This window comes from Pochonia chlamydosporia, chromosome 5 (assembly GCF_001653235.2).
Source record: "Pochonia chlamydosporia 170 chromosome 5, whole genome shotgun sequence".
Taxonomy (NCBI): Eukaryota; Fungi; Ascomycota; class Sordariomycetes; order Hypocreales; family Clavicipitaceae; genus Pochonia; species Pochonia chlamydosporia.
The window spans coordinates 626,719-652,209 of NC_035794.1; the positions used below are offsets into that span (position 1 = coordinate 626,719).

The 25,491-nt window shown below is 49.7% G+C and overlaps 8 protein-coding genes across 8 annotated transcripts; 5 read left to right on the plus strand and 3 right to left on the minus strand.

Annotated features, from left to right (window-relative positions):
* Positions 1-721: 721 nt before the first annotated feature.
* On the plus strand, positions 722-889 carry VFPPC_17977 (hypothetical protein; the record flags this gene model as incomplete). Its single annotated transcript, XM_022429643.1, has 1 exon — positions 722-889. The coding sequence occupies one exon, from the start codon at positions 722-724 to the stop codon at positions 887-889; it is 168 nt and encodes a 55-aa protein (XP_022285303.1).
* Positions 890-1,019: 130 nt separating this feature from the next.
* On the plus strand, positions 1,020-1,301 carry VFPPC_16172 (hypothetical protein; the record flags this gene model as incomplete). Its single annotated transcript, XM_018293925.1, has 1 exon — positions 1,020-1,301. One exon carries the CDS (start codon positions 1,020-1,022, stop codon positions 1,299-1,301), a length of 282 nt encoding a protein of 93 aa, XP_018141494.1.
* A 1,059-nt stretch (positions 1,302-2,360) lies between these two features.
* VFPPC_13851 (arginyl-tRNA synthetase) lies at positions 2,361-5,075 on the plus strand (the record flags this gene model as incomplete). Its single annotated transcript, XM_018291623.1, has 13 exons — positions 2,361-2,651; positions 2,717-2,843; positions 2,896-2,957; positions 3,011-3,137; positions 3,202-3,440; positions 3,514-3,583; positions 3,701-3,742; positions 3,793-3,946; positions 4,004-4,061; positions 4,139-4,317; positions 4,390-4,539; positions 4,602-5,015; positions 5,069-5,075. 13 exons carry the CDS (start codon positions 2,361-2,363, stop codon positions 5,073-5,075), a joined length of 1,920 nt encoding a protein of 639 aa, XP_018141495.1.
* Positions 5,076-7,114: 2,039 nt separating this feature from the next.
* On the plus strand, positions 7,115-8,404 carry VFPPC_05497 (alternative oxidase; the record flags this gene model as incomplete). The annotated part of the gene is made up of 3 exons (XM_018284685.1): positions 7,115-7,570; positions 7,693-8,091; positions 8,195-8,404. 3 exons carry the CDS (start codon positions 7,115-7,117, stop codon positions 8,402-8,404), a joined length of 1,065 nt encoding a protein of 354 aa, XP_018141496.1.
* Positions 8,405-10,500: 2,096 nt separating this feature from the next.
* Positions 10,501-10,761, minus strand: VFPPC_16173 (hypothetical protein; the record flags this gene model as incomplete). The annotated part of the gene is made up of 1 exon (XM_018293926.1): positions 10,501-10,761. One exon carries the CDS (start codon positions 10,759-10,761, stop codon positions 10,501-10,503), a length of 261 nt encoding a protein of 86 aa, XP_018141497.1.
* Positions 10,762-11,184: 423 nt separating this feature from the next.
* Positions 11,185-11,385, minus strand: VFPPC_16174 (hypothetical protein; the record flags this gene model as incomplete). Its single annotated transcript, XM_018293927.1, has 1 exon — positions 11,185-11,385. One exon carries the CDS (start codon positions 11,383-11,385, stop codon positions 11,185-11,187), a length of 201 nt encoding a protein of 66 aa, XP_018141498.1.
* A 3,444-nt stretch (positions 11,386-14,829) lies between these two features.
* On the plus strand, positions 14,830-17,138 carry VFPPC_05500 (oocyte zinc finger protein XlCOF20; the record flags this gene model as incomplete). The annotated part of the gene is made up of 2 exons (XM_018284686.1): positions 14,830-16,057; positions 16,174-17,138. The coding sequence occupies 2 exons, from the start codon at positions 14,830-14,832 to the stop codon at positions 17,136-17,138; spliced, it is 2,193 nt and encodes a 730-aa protein (XP_018141499.1).
* A 2,764-nt stretch (positions 17,139-19,902) lies between these two features.
* Positions 19,903-20,322, minus strand: VFPPC_16175 (hypothetical protein; the record flags this gene model as incomplete). The annotated part of the gene is made up of 1 exon (XM_018293928.1): positions 19,903-20,322. One exon carries the CDS (start codon positions 20,320-20,322, stop codon positions 19,903-19,905), a length of 420 nt encoding a protein of 139 aa, XP_018141500.1.
* Between the last annotated feature and the right edge of the window lie 5,169 nt (positions 20,323-25,491).

A 25,491-nucleotide genomic window follows, 5' to 3' on the forward strand; every position in this document is an offset into this window, starting at 1 on the left:
GCTGGGTTTGACAGGCAAGGCACCAGACCGTGCTAATTTTCGCTTCAATGCTGACATCAATAGAATTCAAGCAATACTAGCGCAGGCAAGTAGAGCCGGAGGAATTTTTTTTTTCTTTGTTAGAGGCATCTCATCGGCTTTAAGCTCGTGAGTAGACTCTGGCTATCCAACTTTAAACTTATATGGCGCCTGGCCTGGTAACATTAAAACTTTGACTTTCAATGTTGGGAACAGACATGCACCGATCAAATGTGACAAAATTAAGTTCACTCGCAATTCAAAAGTCTCTTTCAAGTGTGCTAAAGCTACCATTCTCTGAGACTCCATGATAGTGCCCTTGATCTGCATGTGCATCAAATTGCTTCGCTCCTTTACATAAGATGTTTGATGTTTCATGGGCATGTGGCTGTGAGGGCGCCATTGGTTTCATTCTTCAATTGACACGGACATCAATGATGGAACCGCGGGATGCAGGCCCCCCGTAGCACCACTATCGCCCTTCAAGTGTTCTCTAGGTCACGGCATCATGACGATTTGCAAGGCGCTTCAAGTTGTCTGACAGAACGTCTTTGCCGGCAGACGACTGCTCATGAATCCGCTCAGCCCGACTGTGCCCGACAGCCCACAACGCGAGCGGCCAAGTATTGTACACATGTAGCAATAAGAGTCATACCTGCATTGGCGTCTGGTCAATCACACATTCCTGACGGCCACAGCTCGGATGATGTCACGACCACATCGTCACGGACCCAGCTCAGGTACTCTATGGGTTGTGGCTTGGTCTGAAAGTGCCAGCTGCGGCCCGATTTTCAGACAAGCCAGACGATCTGCCAATGTCAGACTAAGAGCAAAAACGGCTTGTTTATGCTGGAACTGTTCATGTTGGTGAACCTCTTCATAGATCCTGCATAAACTGCCAAACTGCTGCAACAAACTTAATCCTTGAGGCCGGAATCACAACCCAGCTATCCATCCATCTGTTGATGCAGACGTGAAGCGAGGCTTCATCTCTTCTGCAAATGAGAAGACGTTGGGCTTACTTTACTCAGACGTTTCTGCCCAAGATCCTGCGGGTGCACAGGCACAGTCGTCCTCGGCTCCACCAGCACCAGACATATGTGCAGGTCCCCAACGTTGGATGTGAGTCAGCGCTTCAACCATGTAAATGTGCCAGTGCGCCGACGAAACGAGGACGGCCCAATACGGCACATGCGGCTTTGAAAACTTGGATTCTCGATTGCAGCGTCAGAGCTGCGATAGAGGTTAAGCTGTCCCCAAGCATGTTTGTCAGATACACCTAGGCGAATGGTCGTTGGCGAGGAGGACGACCTCAACGATGTTCCTCGCTCTGTTTCATTGGTATCAACCAAGAGGATACGTATTCAATAATGTATGGGTTAGATGTGATGTTGTGAGAAGCTGTCACACGCCCCTACTGCTTGGCATGGTTCAAGCTCTGAAAAGTTTGATTCGGTGGTTAGACCAAGCCAAAGCAGTCACAACAATGACATTCGGTCCACGATATGCTAACATGCCTTCTACAAGCCAATTTGCCTTGCCTGGCGTGTGAATCAAAACTAGACACGACAGGCTAGTTACCCAAATTATTATTATTTAAAAAAAAAAATACCCTTGTCGACGACAGTGGTGCATGTCTGGTAGCCATTTGATTTTTGTGACCAGGCTGAGCTGAGCTTGCCCGCTCAATATTCAAATGCCTGGTGTCCAGCCCACATGCAGTTTGGTATCAATTGAGGTCTGTACGACTTTGCACACCCCGCCAACCGCCAGGCTGGACCTCTTCAATGTTCCTCCACCTCCTCCCAGACTGGAGATCAAACCCATCTGTCCACACAAGACCCAGCACCACTGCTCATTTAGGGTCAGTGCCTTGACCCTGCCACACTCCGCCAAACTGTTTGGTGGATTTGGCCCTACGATTCTCCCTTGGTCAAGCCACCCAAACTACCCAGGTACTTGACACTCCGGTATTGCTCCGCCAGACCCTGTGGTGGGGAATCAACTGCACTGCTTTTTTTGAGTCACGATTGTTCTGCAAGTGGGAAGGAAACGAAAAAGTCTGGTTCATCTTGCGCCAGGAAGACTTCATGACAGCTCGTCCAATCTCGCCTTCCAACTTCCTCTCTAACATTTCGATTTCTTCTCGTCCGCGACGACCATTATACCAGGCTAGACGCCTTTTCAACACATTCCCTCGACCGTCCCGAATCTCGACCATTCCCGTCACAGCTCACATTGTTGTTGCCAACGCCCTTCAGACGTCCAATCGTTCTATCTGGCGCTCTAAATCGATCCTGTTACCGCCCCAGTTGCTGTGTCGAACCACCACTACCACTACAATGGCCCAGATGAACATTATGGACCAGCTTGCCCAACGGGTTGAAGGGTTATCGCTCGCCGGCCTCGCGCAGAAGTATCCAACTGCCCACCCTGAGATCAATCCCCTTGACCTATATCGGGCACATCTTAGCGATGTCATGTCCAAGATATCCGGCGTCGAGACCTCCATCATTTATCCTGTGGTGATGTGGACTCAGGGTCTTGACAAGGGTGATTTCGTCGTGGCAGTTCCTGCACTCCGGATCAAGGGCCAAAAACCTGACGTCTTGGCCCAAGAGTGGGCCGAGAAGGTACTGCTGAACTTGAAGAATGGTATTTGATATAAAGTCTTTTACTGACATATATCGAACCATAGTTCCCTGAGGACGACCCTCTGTTCAAAAAGCCTGCACTTAGCGGACACTTCATGTCCTTCTTTCTCAAGGGAGAACCCCTTGTCGAATCCATCATTCCTTTGGTGAGGAAAGCCGGAAAGAGCTTCGGTACGTCGTGTTTAGATTGAGCTTGGGAATCGAGTGCGCTAATTGAGCACAGGTAAAAACCATTTCAACGGTCTTCGGGATCCCAAAGACCCTGCCTCTGGCCAGAAACGCATTGTACGGCTTCGCACTTTGATTAACCTGTCGTCAGGATGCTAATTTTTTTTTAGATCGTTGAATTCAGCTCCCCAAATGTTGCCAAGCCGTTTCACGCCGGTCATCTTCGATCTACCATTATTGGCAGTTTCATTGCCAACGTCTACGAGGCAAGTGGATGGGACGTCATCAGGATGAACTGTAAGTATTATCAACTCAACACGCCATACGTATAAACGAATTGGGTTCTAAATGCAATTTGAAGACCTCGGAGATTGGGGCAAGCAATATGGACTATTGGCTCTGGCGTACGAGCGAAATGGGGATGAGGAAGCACTCAAGAAGAACCCCATTGACCACCTGTTTAAGCTGTACGTCCAGATCAACGCAGAGATGAGCGCTGAGAAGGAAGCTATTGAGGAGCAGAAGAAGGAGGGCAAAGATGTTAGTGCCATGGAAGCCAACAGCCTCGATGAGCAAGCCCGCCAATACTTTAAGCGCATGGTAAGATGTCACAAATGCTTGACATATGAAATTCATAATCAAAATCTTGTATTACTGACAGTGACACTATCAGACCGACAGGGATGAGGCTGTCCTTGACCAATGGCAGCGATTCAGGGACCTTAGCATCGCTCGATATAAAGGTTAGCCGACAAATCTTCAGACTGCAATTACCTACGCCTACACGTGTTCAGTTGCCATTGAACCGTTCTAGTTCGGTCTCCAGTACGCAAATTGACCAATTCGCTGACAAATCATAGAAACATACTCTCGCCTTAACATCCAGTTTGACGAATTCAGTGGTATGTATTAGGCACCTCACTCCAAACATTCATCACTAAATGTAGCGTAGGTGAAAGCCAGGTATCTGAGGAGTCAATGGCCAAAGTGGCAGAGGAGATGAAGGAGAAGGACATTTCTCGAGAAGACAAAGGTGCTGTTCTGGTGGATTTTACGCAGCTCCTCCCTGGCAAGGAGGGGAAGAGGCTCGGAACCACCGTTCTCCGGTATGCTGAGTGCACTCAATGATACGGCAGCATGAGCGCTAATTTTTCCTGGTGAAGGAAACGAGATGGCACAGCACTCTATCTGACTCGTGACGTCTGCGAATTACTTGGGCGTGTATGTCTTGCTACCCCCTGGGCCTGCCCAGCTGGTGAACGAGCCGCTACAGTTTTGCTAACTGCTCTATCTTACAGTATGAGAAGTACAAGTTCGACCACATGATTTATGTTGTTGCAAGCCAACAGGACCTCCATCTTAAACAACTCTTCCAGATCATCGAGCTACTCGGATATAAAGACATTGCCAAAAAGTGTCAGCACATTAATTTTGGACTGGTCTTGGGCATGAGCACGCGAAGGGGAACTGTCAAATTGTAAGTTTTCAGGACTTATCACCGAAATGGGTGGCTACTATCGTCGATTATACTGACAAGCATAATCATCAGCTTGGATGATATTCTAAAGGACTGCGCGGATCATATGCACGAGACCATGAAGAAGAATGAAGAGAAGTACGCTCAGATTGAGAACCCAGTGGCCACGGCAGACACTCTCGGTATCAGCAGTGTGATGTGCCAGGACATGAGTGGAAAGAGGTCAGCAGAGCTGCCGTTCTAGACAACCCTATGATCTCTCAGCTCACTAACCATCCCTTTAGGATAAACAACTACACATTCAACATGGATGCCATGACCTCTTTTGAAGGCGACACTGGTCCTTATCTTCAGTATGCACATGCCCGACTTTGCTCTATCAAGCGTCGTGCGAACCTCACGGACGAAGATTTGGACAGTGCCAACTTGTCCCTGTTGAAGGAGGATTATGCTGTCAACATTGTGCGCATGCTGGTACAATGGCCGGACGTTTTGCAAAATGCTCTGAAGACATTGGAACCAACAAACGTCCTCACATATCTGTTCCGAATGACGCATGTTATCAGCAGCAGTTATGACCACCTGCAAGTTGTTGGTAGTGAACGGGAGCTAATGAAGGCCCGTATGGCACTATATGACGCGGCACGATCTACGTTGGCGAATGGAATGCGCATTCTGGGTCTGACGCCACTTGAAAGGTTTGCAACATGTCTGCGCACGAGTCTAAATCATACAACTAACGGTATACCAGGATGTAAATGCCAGTAGGCAATTTGTGTTGCACAGATGAGAGCAGTGAAGACTTGGAGGGGACTCAGTTTACGGGAGACGCATGGTTGTAGTTCAATCGTACGATTACATTGGGCTCTAAGGACGGGGCAAGGAATTTAAGAGGGAGAGCGAACCCAGATATTGGCATGTGCGATTGACCTTGGACCTAAGGTGCAATCAATACAACAAGTAGACCAACGCTTTATTAATCGGCGAAAGATTCCGTAACTTGATTTCACTCCCTGGTAGCGGATTGTCGAGCCGTTGGGCGAGCAGATCGGGGCAACTTTTGCCCTTTAGTTTCTCATAATGTGCGGAGCGAAGAGAAATGCTTGCGAATAGCCAAGGCAAACATAACTCCCCGAAGGGAAAGGCCAGACTTATTCCAAGTTCCCAAGATTGCGAGTCAGAATTGGTGTTCATCTAGGATTGAACAAAGAGATGAATTTCATCCCAAACACTTGATAAAGAGAAACTTCCGACTGGATGCGTCAACAGTGTTGACTCGTTTGCACTCCAAATACCTACATAGGTATGGAGTACATATGTAGATGTAGCGAAGAGCACAATTTGCCGCATCCGGCAGTCTGGGTTGGTTGGTGGAGCGAGAGCAGCTTGAGAGCCATCAACCAGACATTGAATGTAACCAGACACCAGGCCAAACCATACTGTAGGTGCAGGTACTAGCTGCAGGTCCAGGTCTAGGTTTAGGTCCAGTTGTTCGGATGCACAGTAGCCGGGATCAATTGATGGGCCAGGCATTGATGACGTCGGTAGCCCAGCCGGCAATAGCATATTCTAGCTTATTGCCTGAAAATGCAGAACGCAACTAAGTACCTAGATTTAGATGAGGCATGAAGGCCAATTTGCTTTCGGCGATCTCGGTATGACGGAGTAATGGAGCTGACATGAGCTGATCCTTCCAATGTTTGGATGGAGATCCGAGGTCAGGCCACGAATGAGCAACCGAGCTGTTGAAAATTATATCTATGCGCGTGACAGGTATAGCCTTGACTTAGGGATAGATGATGCTAAATGGGAATGGGGCATTGGAGCTTCAGGTGCGAGAACTGGATGCATCTAAGTGAGACCGGGATGACTCGGAGGAGGGGAGCAAAAGGCTCATGGGTGGTCGAGCTCAGGTGGACAGTCAAGACAGTGTAACGAGCCAAGTTGGGAGTTTGACTCACCTTGCTTGTGGGCATTCAATGTTGTCCGGAAGATCCCGACCACTGGCTTTGCTGGGGATTGTCAGCAGAACCCACCAAGTCGCAAGAGGCGAACCCACCGGCCATGTTTGCGAGCACTACCAGACTTGACATGTCTGGTCCATAACTTGAACTCGGCCTTTGCTTCCATTGCATGCACTGCGTTACAGTATTCCGAGTACTGTACGGAGTACCTGTTACCAGACTATGGACCCCAGTGCCGGTATGCATACGGAGTACTTGACATTATTGATGGACCTGGTGCAGTCAAGGTCGGTCCAAATCTGGTCTTGGCTGACATCTGGACCCCAAATACCAAATAGCCTACCTCGTGAACCAGACACCGATTCCGATCCGTCTTCGTCTGGCATCATTCCGGAGTCATTTGGCGAGAGAGAATTTGACTTTTTAGCCTCTTCTCGTTTGTTTCATTCCCCTGAGACCAACCACGTTGCGTTGCCACTGCCCTTGGGCTAAAGGGCTGGCCGATGGCTTGCCGGATATTGCCAAGCCGTTATGTTTTTGGTGTCTGGTGTAATCGGATACCCGTGTTCCCGTCTAGTGTCCATTTGATGTCAATCAGTCTGTCCCATTCATATAAAAGACAATCCGACCATTTTAGCTTCCATAGACCATGTGGCGTTCATAAGCCAAAACAAACCCATTGATTGTCCCATATCAACGACAACAAATTACGACAACGACAACATATTCTTTTCATCCTTGGGAGCGAAACCTCATCAATTTACCCAATTGACACCCCTCACCACATACTCACCCACTCATACATCCCTTATCAGCACCACGCCTCGCCTTCCATGATTTCCACCACAGTCCAAAGTCGAGCTCATGTGTCACGGCAGGCCATCAAGCTAGCCCGGTCCGCGAACCATGCTCTTGTCGGATCACCACTCGGTCTTCGATTGACCTGTCTGAGCGCAGCCCAGCAACGCCAGATAATCGCCTCGCCGCGACTCTTCTCCACGACACCCAGAAACAACCTCAAGGACTTCTTCCCCGCCAAAGACACGCCGCACATTCAAACAACAAAGGCAGCATGGCCGCACCATGGATATACCATGGAGGAAATGGTGGCCGTAGAACCCGCTCACCGCCAGCCCCGAAACTTTAGTGACTGGGCGGCGTGGAAGATTGTGCGGTTTGCGCGTTTCTGGATGGACAAGGCGACGGGGATGGGCAGGGACCAGCAGGTCGATAAAAAGAACCCGACTACATCTGTAGTAGCAGAGAAACCACTCACCGAAGCACAATGGGTACGTTTCATCTCCTATGTCATGAGGCCATCAACCCCAACACATGCACCCCACAGAAAAGCAAACAAGAGCCGCTCCCGAACTCCAATATATCGTCCAGATAGGCTAACCCTCGCATACAGCTCATCCGGTTCGTGTTCCTTGAAAGCATCGCCGGCGTCCCAGGAATGGTAGGCGGTATGCTCCGTCACCTCAGCAGCTTGCGCCGCATGAAGCGTGATAACGGGTGGATCGAGACGCTTCTAGAAGAGAGCTACAACGAGAGAATGCACCTCTTGACATTCATGAAGATGTGCGAGCCGGGCTGGTTCATGAAGCTCATGATCATCGGTGCCCAGGGCGTCTTCTTCAACGCCCTCTTCATCACATACCTCCTGCACCCGCGGATCGTCCATAGATTCGTCGGATACCTGGAAGAAGAAGCCGTCCACACGTATACCCGGGCTCTTCGCGAAATCGACGACGGTCACTTACCAAAGTGGGCTGATCCAAAGTTTGAAATCCCCGATATTGCCGTCCAGGTGAGCATTCCCCAATTTGCAAAAACCCATCTCTTGCGAAGGAGATGCAACACCATGCGGAGTAAAACTGTACTAACAAACGCTTCTTTTGCACGTGGCTTAGTACTGGAACATGCCCGAAGGTAACCGTACCATGAAAGACCTCATCCTGTACATTCGCGCCGACGAAGCTGGCCACCGGGGCGTCAATCACACGCTGGGTAATCTGAACCAGAAGGAAGACCCGAATCCGTTCGTGAGCACCTTCAAGGACCGTGAAGTCCCTAAGCCGGCCTTGAAGGCTACAGGTTACGAGCGATCAGACGTCATTTGAGAGATGGTAATAGAAGAGATTATTTGGGAATGGAAGGATCATCAACAACGGGAATAAACCTGCAAACCATATGGTCAAGATAAGACTTGGATTTTTGTTTTTTTTGTAAAATAAAGCCCGATTTTGGCTTGTCATCTGGCTTCGATGCCAATTTACCCTGGAGGATTGACAACATACATTTTTCAACGGCGTTGAGGAAATTGGATATACTTTCTTTCGTCTCTGTTGGAATAAACAGCGAATTACGGGGTACAACATACATTTTCGGCGTTTTCGTCCAGATAGGGTAGTATAAATCTCGGCTCATGGGTTCATTTCCATTGCAAGGCATTTTTTCACGTGTCTACCTCTTCTTCTCTTTCCAATTTCTTTTTTCGGCATGTTGCCGCTTCCCCTTTTCCCTTGTTACTGGAGGCCTCAATCGCCTTTGCCAGTCCCTGGTCTGGTTGGCTGAAGCTTGTAGAGCCATGACGAATGAATTCGGAGATTGACTTGAAATTGGCGCGTAGCTCAAAATTACCCTGCATGGAATGAGAACAAACGAGGGACTATTGGATCGAGTACCGCATCTGCTAGGGCAATTAGACTCTGACTCTCCACGGCGGAAATAATAAGAAACGAGCATGCTGGCACACATACTGCGTGACAAAGTGATTCAGGGACCAGACATCAACAACTGCCACCACCACTAGGGTATCAGAAACATGGGCTGTATTGGACTGAGAGTCTGCGCCGCAGACAGGGTCACACCAATTCTTTGCACATACGCCCGTTTGCAAAAGGTCCTTTTCATACCCGGTGCTCCATAGCTGATCCTCTTTTGGGCTGGGCGTTTCCTCAAGAATCTTTCTTGGGCTTGACAACATTCGTTAAAGATCTCCCCGAGCATCCCTGTAGGGCAGTGGTCCGAGTTGAATTTACTTTGTGGAATGGTCTGCTGTTACCTTGATTCAATGGGGATGTGGCTGGTGGCGTTTTGGCTGTTCGGCCAGCGACGCATAGTCGAAGCTCTTCTCACTATGCCTGACTGTCTGGACAACAGTTTGATGACCAAGGGTAGATCATAAAGGAGCATGCGGATGACTTCGCCTCCTTCCTGCAGTCCTGCATCAATTCCTTTCCCACGGGCCGCATTACAACTTAACGGCAAATATTATTGTATTTTTAGAACCTTAGACACTGTCATCCACGGAGAGGGTTTTGACAACCGAGCTAACGTTGTGAACGCGCAATTCCAACGCGTCCTCAACTCCCAACTGGGAAGCTAATTCAGCTTCACTCCCAACAACACCATGTCGACTTACCGATTACCTGCGTGGTTGGCAGCCAGACCTGACACCATTACGCGTCAACTGGTCTCCTTCGCCAGGGTTGACGCTCCCTCGTGGTGAACAGCTTACCGGTGCCTTTGTCAATTCTCCGCGGTGACTGGCTGGTAGTTGAGCATCTTGGCAGTTGCACTCAAGTATGTATGATGGGAGATCCACAAGGCGAAGAGAACAGCCACCACAACCGAACGTAAGTGGGGCTATTTTTGGGGTGTTGTCGTCACTTACCCAATTCTTAGCGCTCAATGTCCTCTTAGCGCGCTTTGAAGAGATTCTCGAAGCTTGGGGGCATTTTGAAGCTCAAATGTTCAATGTTACCAGACATGGACATGACATGGGACATGGAGGGTCAAACCAGCCATGGATCACACAGCCATCAATTTGATGCTCTGGTGAAGGGCTGCCATCTTACTCCCACCACGCCGCAAAGGAATCAATGGTATCAAATTGCTCCCCAAATTTTCTGCTGCCCCCGTCGTGGCTGGACTTGATGCCACCACCCACATGGATCCATGTCCATGTCCATGTCCAGTCGGGTTTGTTGTGGTGCTTAGGTTTGCCTCCACGTAGAATCTCACCGAGACCAAGTGTGGCTATGCTGAAGGACAATACAGCGCATAAACCACACGACATGAGCCTGGTCATGCTCGTCCTGTCTTTGGCATAGTAGTAAAGACTTAGTGTCAATGGCATGCGACTGACTGTATTATCATTTCAGCCTTGTGCGAGTCATATCAATTTTGAGACCACCAACTGTCTGGAGTTGCATCAAGTACTTTGAGATAGACCAAACGATCCAAACACCAAGCATCCACGAACCAATTCAGGACCAGGACCAAGTGCAGCCCACAGGACCGGGGGCGATGCAATGCACGGTTCTTGGACAAGGCTAGCATTCTGCCCTGGTGGGAATGTCTCGGCGGACACGATTCTCGTTCGGATGCTATCAACGCCTCCAGATAGCCCATTTGCTCTGCTCTTGCACTGATGTGTCCTCCAGTACCGAATTGTGATCCTGGCATCGCGCATACTGGACAGTGCTGAGATGCTTTGGGTGCCTAGGTCGGTAGTTCATGTTACTTCTGTACTTACAGATGACACCTTGTTGTGATTGGTATCTTGCGAGCTTTCGTTACCCAAGACATTGAGATAAAGTAGGGACCAGCGTGTCTGACTTTGACACCGGTGTTTTGTATTTGGTAGTATAGCCGCAATTATGGTAACCTTTGCAGCCTGCAACGTTAAATACGTACTGACGGGGATTCCGGGGATGTAGAATGATGGGAAGAGATCTGTGCTGGGTTTATCGGCCGAATGTGGACAGGGCTGGATGCCTGGCTGTTGATTTGTTCGTCCGTGTCCGCGGCACAGACACTTGACGATATCACAAAAACTGTCCTTTATCGGCTAACTGCATGCGAATGAGCCGGGCTCCCTTGTCTATGTGGACAGTCAAAAGGTCGAATCAATGTGCGGAGTACGGAGAACGGAGTACGAGTACCCAGATGTAAAACGGCAAAGTAGCCACATTCTAGTGAACGAACTGGGCTGATTGGAAGAGAGCATCATACTGTACATTTTCTCACAATGAGAACTGACACGGGCTACGTCTTTTCGCGTCGTTTGTTGCAGCTGGACCGGAGTAATGAGCATTGGAAAGATACCTGGATCGCGCACCCTGGGTACTTAGGTATTTGGTCAGTCTGCAAGCTATTACGACAGATGCCTTAAAATATTAAATGTTATATACAAGTCGAATAGATGAAACAAAAACTTGTGAAGCTGCCCTGTGAAGTTGTAATAGCTGACGAGCGCGGTAAGAATGACCGAATGTCAGGGGCGAGCTAAGGGTAGGTACCTAGTTACCTAGTAGCTTCAGAGATCATGATCTGGTTCTGGATTGACACGACACGTCTGGTGAAGTTGTTCTTGCCATCCAACCTGGTGAGTAGTTCCTTCCAGTCTACTGATCATCCCTAATCAGGTCTGGTAACATCAGTATCATTTCAATATTGATGTCAAACAACTATAGGTACATCCCTGTTCAGGTACCTTGAATTGGAAGGACACCAGACACCAAAGCACCCACCAAAGCATCCACCAGACGCAACATCAAACATGCCATTTGATTGACGGCAGTCTTTCGGTTGGTTTCCGGCCGGGGTGGGTGCTTTGTTCCTGGGATGGATCGTCACCATGCCGAAAACGGCAGTCTGCCTCGTCAGGCAGACTTCAAGTCTCCATGTTTGTTTTAATTTTTTGGTGGTTCTATCAATGTTCCAAACGATGTCAGGGGCCACTTTAATGCTGGTTTTTGCCTCGAAACAGTTCATCATACCGAAAAATTATTGAGTTTCAGCTTTTTTAATAGCTGGACGTGTTTAATGCGCTAAATATGGTCTGCCACGGCGTTCATTGTACACATGTTCACTGCCTCTGTCCGCCAAGATTGGCCTTCGGTCTTTTCACTTCTCTGCAATGCCAAGTCGGACTATAGACTTGTTTTATTAGGCAGCCATCTGAATACATGACGCCTCAAGATAGTTCACAACTCGGTGGCTCGGTGACTCGGTTGCCCGCGGGGGACAGGACGACACGGACATGGACGCTGCGGAATAGTCCTGTCGTTTGGCCATCAAAGCTGGGTGGCATGGCGTCTTCAATTTTCGCGTGGCCGAGCCACATGTTTAGACCACCCATTTGGACGGGACCTTAAGCAAGGCACTGATAACTGGTATCAATCGGGGTGTGATCAAACTTTCAAGTTTCTTGTGTATGCAAACACGCCCTTACGAACAACTACAATACACCACTTAACAGTCCCGCTCATCAGGTCTTTTGCGTGGTCCGACTTTGAGACAACTCGGGCTACTACCGAGTCATCCGCCGAGTCATCGGGCGGCATTGCCTGTGGCAGTTGAGGTAAAAAGACCATGCAAGACCATGTTGTGTCGCCTAAAAGCGCTATATTCTTTTGAGAAATTGAGTGGCAGTCTCCTTTCATGCCAATTTGCGCCGGAACGATTTCTTTTTGGCTTTTTGACCCTAATGTTCAGTACAGAAAATGTCCAGTCAACTTACCACCCCCTGTAGCCCTGTAGGCTCGCCATTGTTGGTGTGCGATTAGCAAGTGTCTAGTGTCTAGTGTCTAGTGTTGCCGCAACGCCTTCCATCAAGCGGGGAGAAAAACCCAAATGGGTGCGACATCGCGACGATGGAGTACTCCGTACTTCTGATGAAATTCCCCGAAGGCTGAACTTTGCAGGAGCTTCACGTAAAAGCCACTTGATCAATGTTGGAAAGTGGCTGGACATGAATGTATCCAGTCTATAAGGATGCTCTCTGAACCAATAGACACACCGGCCACGGGGAATATCTGGTTTATGGGACATTTTAATGTCAACCGGTTCTTTTAAAATTTGACTCATTGATGAAAGTCTGATGATGGAGCCGTGCTGTGTTCAAGTGGACAAGGACCAGACCATACCTGACCAGACCAGACCAGATAGGACACATGCAATTTGTTGTCAATTGATGTGACTGACCCACAATTCCATTGCACCGCCTCAACGGCGCCTCCGACCAACAACTGCATGAGACAAGACATGACAGAGAACCAGAGTTGAATTTTAATAGCCATGTAACAGATGCAGACTGCTTTGGAAATGTCGAAACAGGGGGGTTTGCAGAAACTATGCGGCAGTCATATAGCTCACTTGCGCATCCTCACGCTTCTCACGTTTACCCAGATCACAGTATGGCCAAGGTCGTGTGAGATGTACGGGTATTCTTGGCAGGCACCTACCTAGGTAGGTACTTGCCTGATATATATGAGTCAATCTCACCGTAATGTACGGAGCACATACCACATGCGTGACATCTACTACCAGCACTTGAGACCAGATCTCGGACTTTCAATCGCCATACTGATGCGTGTGGCACCGTGCTGCCGCCGCCGAAGTTAATAAAACTACCTAGCTTTATGCGCACACAAAATAGATGGCCTGGTTGCAGGCTGTGGTACTGGATGCTATGAGCAGCTACGCTAGAGCTTCCACTGAGCGCTGCTAGGCTGCAAATGTTTCCAAAGTTTATAGGTCCAATTCCGTCTGGTCCCATCCAGCCTGGTGACGCACGAAGCACCACCCGGAATCGCGTACCGGGTACGGAGTACATTGGACTGATGGAGCAGACCCGACAAGGCCAGGTCAGATCTAGACCCATTCGAGCATATTGCGGGTTCTCTTGACGCCCGCTGTCAAAGTACCAGAGTATGTGCCTCTGGTGGTGGTAGTATTGCTTCCCTCCAGCCTCAGTACTTTACGGAGTCCCAGCCAGGCTTAGTCTACCAGCTCAGACTTATCGACAAGCCCGTGCCACTTTGAACGTTGACCTCTTGAGCTACATTGATCCAACCCACCCCAGCTGCTTTCCTGGACCCTCCCCTCATTCACAGTCAGCATCCCCAAACATTGAACCTCTCCAACACCTCGCGAACATCCCGCCAGCCCTACACTAGACATCCTTCTTTCTTCCTTCTCTGCCCGCGCGATCCCAAACCTTCAACCTGCCCACACCCACGCGCTGGCGCATGCGCATGCGCAGTTTGTTGAATATACACGCCCCCCCCTCGTTGCTTCATCTGTTTCGTTTTCTGTCTCCAGCTCCACGGGCGTCAACTGCTACCCGAGTTGCCGCCTCTATCTTGGTCCCTGCCGTGTCTTGACCAGTCTTGAACAACTCTGCGCTCACGAACAATACTGCGCTCACAACCATTCGCCACACCGTTCAAATATACAACGTCCTGAATCCACGCCCCCTTCTCTTTCCTCATATCCCAGCGTCGAATATCCCTTGCTCGCAAGTGTCTGAAACGGGGCTGCAGTTGGACGTTGGACACCGACTCGCACCATTTCGGCGCGGCCAACTTTTTTGATAGGGTCAAGTGTCTTGCCCCATTCCTCTGTACTCTGTACATTGCATCACTTGCACTTGTCGTCTTGTTGCACAGCCCCTCGATACCCCCCCTTGGTTGCCAAAAAGGCTGCCTTGGGGAAGTCTGCCTCGCGATCTTACACCCACCACGGCTCCAACAATATGGATCAACAACCCCACAACGGCCTGTCGTCCTCGGCGTCCGGCCAGGACAAACAACCTCATATAAATCATTCTAGTCTCTCGCCCTCGGGAGGTGGTTTTGCTGGCCCAGACGACTCATCCTCCGTCGGGTTAGGCCTCGATCTCGATGCTCAACCGCAGCAGGAACAGCCGAACTTAAACTTTGCGGCAACTGGGTCGGACGCTGGGTTTGGCTCCTTTGGCTCGAGTACCAACTTCCTCGACTCACAGCAAGCTTCGTCTCAGCAGGCATTTAGCCAAGCCAGTGTCTCTGATCCGACTGTTTTTGACCCTGGCACCAGCTTCGGCCAACAGCCGACTACTGGTCAAGGTACTGACAGGCCACTGTCCTTTGATGCCCAGTCTCAACCCTCCGCTGCGTACCTATCTCCAAGTCTCAACGACGGAGATTTTTCCCTATTCCCTTCCGGCAGCCAGGGCGACCACTTCAACGCTCCTCTCTTTGAGCAGCCCAGCCTCAACCCGAACGATATTAACAGCATGACCTCACCTCAGTCCCATCATACGCCGACTCCTCCAAATTTGCTTCAGCCAGACAGTCTTCAACCTGGGTCTGCCCACCAGTCGCCTTCCTTCAGCCAACACAACCAGTTCTCTTCTCCTCAAAGCAGTCACTCGAGGAACGTTTCTCTTGGACCCGAGGCTGCCCTCCTACCGAGCCAGATTGGCGACTGGTCCCAACCCCAGTTTCAGGGCCATCGTCGCAGTCCTTCTGAATATTCCGACGTTTCGTCCGTCTCTCCGTCCCCCAATCTCGTGAGCGCAGACTCGTTCGACGACCATTCCGGCCATTCGCCACTACAAAGAGCGTCAGACGGCAGTCTCTACCAAGACGTTTTGAACATCGAGTCCTTTAGCATTGGTGACAGTACTCAACACGGCCGAAGTCCATCGCATAGTCCCGCCATTAGCCCTAGGCTTAACCCTCAGCCATTACCTGAGATGCATCAATCAGCCTTTGGTTTGGCACCCCCATCTGGTGGTTTTGGTGGCGGGTTGGGTTATCATGGCATGCAGCTCGGCAATAATTCATTCCCCCCACTGGCTTCCCAAGAGCGAAGTGACATGTCTCACATGGCTCCTCCAGCCATCAACATCGACTTTGCGCCTAATAACGCAAAGCAAGGCCCGTACGAGTCAATCAAATCTCATATAGACCAGGACTCGTTGACTCCGCCTGATCGAGGTATGTGTATGCAAGATTTTCTCTGTGTGATTTGCTCGTGTGTAGTATCTCGTTCTACGGCTCGCACACATTTTTTTTTGGGGAGTTTTGTGTAGTGATCTGACCTCATCGCTTAGGCCGCCCAAAATCGCGCCCACGTTCTGTCACGGACCCTTTTCATCCTGGTGGTGTAGCATTGGGTCGACCGGAAAAGTCAGCCAGCCTTTCACCAACACCTCATCTTTCTGCGCGGTCAGAGTCCTCCCGTTCTTTATCACCTCTGGACAGGCAGGCTACTTCGTCACCCTCTCGTAGACGTCAGTCCACCTCTGCAGTCCCTAACAATGTGATCGCACTGCGGTTGGCAGACCCGGACTATCAAAATAGCCCGGAATCAGGCTCAACAAAGCGTGTACAAAAGCATCCTGCTACGTTCCAATGTACTTTGTGTCCTAAGCGATTTACACGAGCTTACAACTTGCGGTCTCACCTGCGAACACATACCGATGAACGTCCATTTGTATGTACAGTTTGTGGGAAAGCGTTCGCTCGCCAGCATGATCGAAAGAGACACGAAAGCCTCCATTCCGGCGAAAAGAGATTCGTCTGCAAGGGAGATTTGAAAGCAGGCGGCCAGTGGGGTTGTGGAAGACGCTTCGCGCGTGCTGACGCGCTGGGTCGCCATTTCCGATCTGAGGCTGGCCGCATTTGTATCAAGCCATTGCTGGACGAAGAGATAATGGAGCGTCAAAGACAGTGGCAAGAACAGCGCCTACAGCAAAACATGGCTCAGAACATGGCAGCGCCACAGATGGCCTTGGACCCAGCAACTGGATACCCCATGGACGCGAGCGGAAACTATGCTCTTCCGGCAGCCTTGTTGCAACAGTATCCTGCGCTGGCCCAGATGAATTGGTCCACTCCTGACCCAGGGTCTACAATGGAGGACGACCTCAGTGGTCGGTCGTCATTTGATGCAAGTGACTACGATGAAGGTGAAGAGGGTGGCTATGTGAGCGGACCAGGAACAGGTTATGGGGAGGGCAGTTTGAGTCAGAATTTTGGAGAAATTGGCTATGCCAGCGATTTTGGCGGCCGTTAGAATTTTCAACTTAACTTTTTGGGTGCTCCAGCGTATGCGCCAATCCCATATGTGTGGAAAGAGGGGGAACAGCATGGATTTGATTTTGTTTGGCGATTTACAATTTGGGCACCATCTCCTATACAATTTTTGGATTGGGATTTGCCCTGAAAGGAAGTGGTATGCCTTGTTTGGGAATCTGGGCCTGGGACTGGGACATGCACGAATCTACGGTTTTCCCCCCCATAAAATCGCCTGGGAAAAGATTTATGCAATATTGATTTGTTTCTTTCTTGTATCGCGACTTTGAGAACGAAGCGTTGAACCTAAACTTCTAGTAGCCTATTTTGGTGGTTTTATTTGTGACGGCAGAGACGTCGCTCGTTCCAGTTTTCAGTCAACTGTTGATTTTCTTTGATAGGAGCCACGGAGGATAGACATGGTACGAGTATTAGATACCAAGCTTTGAATGCTTCGAGTTGAATTTATCATCATTGATACCGCCATATGTGGTCTGGGCTAACATGCATCCCTGGATTGAATGATAGTTAGTCTGGGCTAAATATTTGGAGTTATATGAAGCAAAGCAAAACATGGCCAGCTCCACACACCTCGTGAAACATACAAGTGGTCGCTGGTTGCTTCAGGGAGGCTGCTAGTCGCCCTGGACTAATCTGTTTGCTCACACTTTCAAATTTTGATTGTTGAGCTGGAGGTAGCACGACCAAGCCAGACATGTTGGGATATGGCGACGTTACAACGCACGTCTGTCCTCGGGCAAGCACTTCGCTTGTACCTTCTAAGCTGTAAGAGCAACATGGACTGAAAAATTGTTGATCCGTCGAAGTCACACTGTGATTTGCGAAGGCGGTACTCAACACTAGGCAACAAGTTGATATTCATCCAAGCTAGAAGCAGGTGGCGGCGAAACACGGACCCAGAAAATCAACGGCAAGCTAAAAGGAGAAAAGATCCCGAGGCGTGGGAGGCAAACGGGGTGCATTTCCACAACGTTAGCAGGATCCGTGAGTCAACTCACTTCCCAAACTTGAACGGTTCAAGTACCTACGTACCTAGGTAGGTTGATCAGCTTACACCAACTTCGCAGAGAGCTGGTAGCTTCCTTATTCTCATATTCTAAGAAAAATCAAATATGGCAGAAACTTTTAAGTCATTTAATTCAATCAGAAGTTAGCACTCCTTGATCCTTACGAGGCGTAATGCCGAGACTCATCATGAGGCTCTCGTAAAGTCTTGACTCGTCTCATCAGACTTAGTGACGATACGATGAACTCTCCCACCTCAAGCAGTGTGGTAAAACAAGTCTTCCAAACCCTTGGCAGATAAAATCTCTCCTGATTATACCGGTTTCGTTGGTTTGACCATGGCTGCACTGCCGGCATGAAGTGTACCAGTTTTGAAGAGCCAAGAGCATACACACACCCCTGTGGAGTTTCATAACAACTCCCCTTGCCTACGGATGACTCTTGCATCTCTGATCATCATGGAGATGCAAAATCTGCCTTGCCAGTTCCCTGTGACGAGAGTCTGCGAATCTCCGGAGACCTACAAAATGTGGGAATGGTAGCTCGGATACTGACCGACCTCGTGGGAGCACAGCCTCACAAGACAGGAAGGTGGGCAACCCTCTATAGAACGAAAGTGTCAAGTATGAGGAACAAGTGTTTAGCAACTAACTGGATGCTGGCTTCCGGTGGTGGCTGTCTGACTGGCAGGGGGTTTCGGACAGCAAAGGGGAAGAAACGAGGCTGGTGGCAATAGGGGTAATTTGGTTTCTGTCAACATGTGCTTGCAGTCAGGGGAATGATGTGTTCAACTAAGTTATGTATGCTTGTTCCATTCTTCGGACGTTTGTATTCAGGGCTTCACACGGGTTGCTATACATTCTCGGCTGCTTTGTGCAAGCTTGCTAGCTAACCTCCGGTCTTCAATAGCCTGCAACCCCCTTTCAATGAATGCTAGCACGTGAAGTCCGCTATTTGATTGGGCGAAGACGGCGGTTTATTAAGAAGTTTTTCGATGTAGACCTGCATTACACGCTGCTGTATATCTTGACACCAGTGTCGAGTACTGTTTGTTTTCCTACGACTGGCACTCAGGGGTTAGCACGCCTTCCGGTATTTCAAGATAACCCGGTTTTTTTTTTCTATTAATTTTCTTCAAATGTCTGGTTCTAACATCAACTCAGGTTCATGTACATTGTAGCTGTCATATCAAGTTGGGGCGACGAAACAGACCGTCACCACGTACAAGTTCGAGAACGCAACACAATCGGTATCAGCAAACGTGACAGCAACATCATAACTGACGAAAATTGGAATGGCAAAGATACAGAGCGACAAAGAGGGGAATAGTAAAAAGAGGCGGCATATACAGTCACTTCTTTCTGACCACGATCGAAAGCCTCGGCCGAAGCGGTTTATGTGTACGTTCCGTTCGTGTTCTTTGATACGGTGGTAATAGGCGACCTGAGACTTAATACAACACACTACATATACAGTGAGTATATGCACACTTCTTCGTGGATCTCTAATAGTTGAATAGCTGCGTGAAGTCGTGATGACAGGATTGACTTCGATCTCAGGGCTTGTTTGGCTTGCGATCCATGATGGAGTCAACCCTGCTTGCTTTCTTGCATGAACGTGACTGAGGACCTGAGCATAAGCAACCAAACCTTTAGGAGCATGGAGGCGATGATCCTCTTGTACATCTAACATGATCCCAAGACTGTCCACGAATGCCTCATCTGTGACATCGACACACTCTACAACACAGCAGAAACAGGCACAGCTCTTGTGGACGACGCACTATTTTCAACGAATTGGAAGTTCAGGAGCCTCAAGAAAAGCTGAACTATTAGTTCCAGCAACTTGTCGTTCGAATCCCCCCCGTACGGCCTGGGTGTCCTCTCCGACTTGGCGATGTCCATAGGCATCGCAGACAAGGCACGGTTCGCAACCGCCGATCGAGGCACAGAAAATCCAACGGCTTCATCCTCACGAGAACCCTTGTTACGGTAAGAGCGTACTTTCAATGAAGACATCGATTTTTCTACAGGGGCACCAACCGACCCTCTTCTCGCCATGGCCTTCGTGAAACCGCTCCCCTCTCCACGACTCGTCGAAGCCCAACACTCAAGTCCTCTCACAGCTCGGACGAACCGCTCGTTGATCCAATCTATCATGATGCAGAGATGGATCAGTGTCTTATCCAGGAGGGACTTGCGTCTGCAGGTGTTGATTTGTGGATAGCCAGGAGACTCTTGTCGAAGAGATAACCTACACAGTGGGTTTTACGCTGCTGGCTTTGATGAGCCGTGTTTAACAAGCCCTATGGATGAATGTATTGATAAACGGCTCGCTGCGAGAATATGGCGTGATTTATTTCGGCGTGAGCTTGTTGATATCCTGGAAGGAAGCGAGCTTTCTGTGGGGGCTCTCGTGATGAGCCAAGTGGCCAATTCGAGTCTACGGGTCGATGAAATGACTGATCTCCGAGTCGTGGATGCGTCGATTTCCCGGTTGCTACGAAGACTCACTTGCCAGTTACTGCCTATGGATGGCTCGGTCGGTGGCTGATACAGGATACCATCGACGGCGTAAAGGTGGTAATGGTGGGAGCATCACGATCACACCAAATCCACGACACCAATGGTTTTGGGATGTAGTTAGACCAGTGCTGGCATACTCCCATACAAGATACCGTTGTTAGAGATATACCGCGATCCGTTTGCTCGACCGTGTTTTGGTTTCTCTTCCATTAAAAGCGGGTTGAGGTCATTGTGACTGAACATCACTGTTTCCAACTTCACATAAGAACTGCCATGGTATGTCTGTTCAAAAATCTGGTACATGGATCACACCGTGATCTTAGACCTGTTATGCTTCAAGCGGAATAGTCGGATAGATGGATTAGACATATACCTTGACCGGATGCAGGGCTTGCAGAGGCCAGTAGCAAACCCTCGAGGACCAAGAGGCGTCCTCATACTGCGCTGGCAATAATTCAACAATAGACTTCATGCCCAATATCAGGTACAAACGGGGTCCTCGTTTAAAGAAGCTCAAGGGTCTGCAACATGATGTGGTACTCCCCACGCGGATGCAGTTCGATTACGTTGAGCTGCAGACGTTGAAGAATATTGGGCATGATCAAGGCGGTATGGAAGTCGGAGGTTCTGGAAACCACTTGTACGTTTACATTTGAGCTGCCAAGGGACTGACCACACCAGTGAAGTTTGTCTTGTCTGATCTGTAGCTGCCGAAAAATGTCTGGTACACCAAGTGACTTGCATTGATAGCGGCGGGTGGTTCAGAACAGCACTTAGCCGTGAGAATACGGACATCGACCATCTCGTCGAATGATGTTTCCTTCCCATCTTGCATCTTCTCAGTTTTATTTCCGACGGTAGGCGCAAGTGTGTCATGCTGAACATGGGCGTCAGCGTGCCATTGTCAGGAGGAATCGCTTATGCATTCATAGTCAGTTCGGCGACATGGCTGTAGAAGTGATTTGCATCTTTCTTGGTTTTGCCGTGTAGGAACGGAGCCCAATGATGTGCCGCCTTTACTTGATTAGATGAGACCAACATAGTATATCTCCGTATATCCTAGTGTCCAGTCTTCGCTTTGGGTCTTACCGCTGAACTGAGGACAAACTCGGAGGATTCCGCCAAGATGGGGTTTCCTTCAGCGAGTAAGGCATGGCCCTCATGTCAGGCAATTATCATTTGATATTCGTACCAACGACTTGGAGGCATCGTCGGGTGGGACTGTCGCTGGAGAAGCTATCGCTTGATAGAAATGCAAAGAAGAGGACAGATCATGCTCAATGCAGATGGACGCGTGGAACAGGGTAGAATCTAGCATGACAGCCGTGTCGTCCCGCTGCAGCACCGATTTTCCCCCCTCTTTTTTTGGCCTTGGAGTCTTGTCTTCCCTCGCTTTCCTGCTTGTTTTGCTCTTTTTGCCGCTCCGTCTGCGGCTTTTCTGACCATGGAGACATGGAATTCGAGGCGGTGAGCGTTTTCACGACACCATTTCCAGCAAATCCACCAACAGAGCTGGAGCCGGGATCCACAGCGCAATAAAGTCTGGCACAGGGCTGCAGCTGGTTGGCTGTGGTTACGTCTTGATGCCCCAAGCGGCTTGGAAGTCCTTCAGAGTTGCATCTCGCGTTCCCGCCCGGACGGTCAGCCCCGTTGTATTTGAACATTGAATGGTTCCGTCTGGTCTGGTTTTTTGCTGTAGCTCCCGATGGCTGACGGCCCGCCATGCTCGAATGGAGATTGGAGCAGGGAGCTTGGAACTTAGAACCTAGAAAACCAGACTTGACTTGTGCAAACAGTAACACTGAACTTAACTGCTCAACATGGAAGTATGGAGCAGGTGGATGTACATGCTCAAGGGTAGCTGCAGTGCATAGCTGCCCAGTGACGACGCATGTATCAGTACCTCACGAGACCAGGTCTCCCAAGAGTCTTTTGAACCCACCCAGTGCCATAATGGCAAAATGGACCAGCATTCGCTTTGTTCTCTCCAAGGTCTATCCACTTGCAAATGCCAGGGGAGGCTATGCGCCATCGTGCTTGCTGATGCTTCTTGTTGAAAGGACCAGAGGCTCCCGTATTGATACCAAGTACTCCTGTACTCCGTAAAATTATGTGTAATTCAACGCCATCAGGGCAATAGCGTCGCTAATGTCTGGCATTCCATAAACGAGATTAGAGCCGAGATAAGGGCTGGACAGGGGGTTTCTGCCGGAAGCACGATACACAAAACGAAAGAAATTTACCACCACTGTCCAATCGAGGGGCAAAAAGAAGCAATGTCTCAGAGGCTGCAAGGCAAAAAGAAGTCACTGATGCTTGTTCCAGCGATCCAGCGACAAAATGCGCCGACAGAGAACCAGAGGGGGGCGGTCGTCCAGCATGATTGGGGAGACAGAAATGCCGTACCAGGATTACTAGGATTACTGGCATTGCCTGGAAGCTCAAGGGAGAAGAGACCGAAAAGGATGTGAGAATGGCAGGATGATCCTGCAATGCCATCAATGCGTCGTCGGTGGAAAGCCTTGTTTCTCAGCTCCTGTCTGTCCCCTCGAGCAACATCGAATCAAACACGGAACTTCTGTCCTCGTCACCGGTAATAATAACAACCAGCAATAATGATTGGTACAGCCCCTGTTGGTAATCTTGCTCAGCATTCTCGGCCATTGAAAGCAGGAAGTCTTGGTTGGCCAATATGTTTCACAGTTCCTGCTTTAGGATGGTGGGAAGGCAAATTGCCATCCTGGCCGACCAAGCGGATAACAATCGATAACGTAGCTCGCTGCAAGAGTCACAAGACATCGGAACGCGCACCTCACTTTCCCAGCACACCGTACGGAGTACCATGCAAGATAATGGTGGTGGTCCAAGAGACAAAGGATGGATGGGATGGATGGTTCGGGGGGCCATAATGGAGTGGCACAAAGGAGGGCATGTGGTTCGACGTTTGATGGAAGTGGGCGATTTTTTTTTTTGTTCCTTTGGAAATGGCCCCTCCAACTTTTTTTTTCCTCCCTCCAAACTCTTTCTTGTCCTGTCAAGTCTGGTCTGGTTCACGTTGCGACGTGGTTGAGTGACCACATGCACCAGACTGGACCCGGCCAGAGAGGCGACAGGGTCTGGTGACGGTAAGGCCCAATGGCCCGCACCTCTAACCCCCGCCGCCTGCCCCGCCAACCTGTACATGTAGCAAGCACAGGTCCCCACCCCCAGCCATTTTTTTCAGCCTTTGGCAGTTGAGCTTTCCAGTCTGGTCTGGCGCCTGACTGCTCCAGTCTCAACTATTTGGAACCAGTTGACGTCGCGGGTCATGTTGATGTTGTAAATTGATTATCGTGGGTGGCTTGGCCGTTGCCATTGCCATTGCCGTCCAGTCCATGTCGGGTCCTTGTCCACGCCTGGTGCACCTGCGTGCCATGACGGCTGCGGTAAGCGAGACGTTGTCTCTGAAATGAGGCGCGCGTGATAAGTGACGACGGCGTTGATAGTAAATTTTTTCCTGCGAAATGGTTGTTAGGTACCCAGGTATGGAGCAATCAACAGAGCAAATACGGATATAGTACTGTACAGTACTCGACATTACAGTATTTTATTTTTATTTCTGCTGGCATGTATTGGCCTGCCGTCATCCTTTTTCATCCTGCATTTCTAGCCTAGAAACCTCCCTGCACTCGGCTCATCAAAAGCGTCTTGCATCATGCAGGAAGGGGTCCCAGCTACATATCGAACACACCATTGACCTCCTTCATTTGATTACTCCGTACGGAGCACGTACACCAGTTCCAGTTCCAGTTCCAGTCTGGTTGACCCCTTCAGTTCCAAATTGAAATAGCCCGCCCAGCTGCGGCATGCAAACCGCTGGACGTTTGTGGCGCTGGCTTCTCGTTTGTCCTATCCCAAGTCCAACCCTCAGGGTCTTGGTGTGCAGAATTCGACATCCTGCATCCTGATCCAGTGTTTGGCCAGAATCTCTGTCGACTTGTGTCCTGCAGCTTTTCTGCGTCAGATCTGATTTTGATTTGACTCGATTTGATTCGAGTACACCCAACCAGTCAACTGAGCACGTCTACCGTGTCCCTTTTCGGTACCTCTTGGTGCGACATTGACGCCGTTCATTGAGTGGCCTCGGGACGGGCGATCTGAACAAGGGTGGCAGGTTCATTGGCTGCTTGTGCGCGCGCATCACCCATCACTCATCACCGCTCCTCTCAAGGAGTTCTGGTCCTTTTTCGTCTTCTGATTTTCTTTTATTCTGGCAATTTTTTTTTGTATTTCTCGGGTGTGTCCCTTGACCTGCAATTGTCTACTTTTTGTTTTTTGCACCCTCCTGCAAATCGACACACTACAGACCCATCATCGCATCGTCTGCCGTGACGATCACACTGAGCGAACCGTCTTCATATGAGATTGCGGTTTGAGAGGCGGTTAAGAGAGAGGCGTTGGAAGCTCCGCTCTACTCGCTCCGTCTCTCCCTCACCACGACGGCTCCTCGCATTACCTCGCATGTCAGTCTGACGTCTGAGATAATCTTGAGCGTAATTTGAGGACGCACTTCTACACACAACCACGGCGCACAGAGTCTTCCCCAGCGAGATCTCGAAGGCCTGAACCGAAACACGCCGTCTGGTACCACAACGCAAATATTGTACCAAGGAAACCCAGAGCCCGCCATCGGATCGACCTCCCGCGACCCTAGTCGGACGTTATCTTATCCAGACCCAATTCTTTATTTCCAGCTCCCTTGCACAGTTACCTCATAGGACCCCGAACATCTACTAACCTCTTGCTTTTTTCCTAACTTTATCT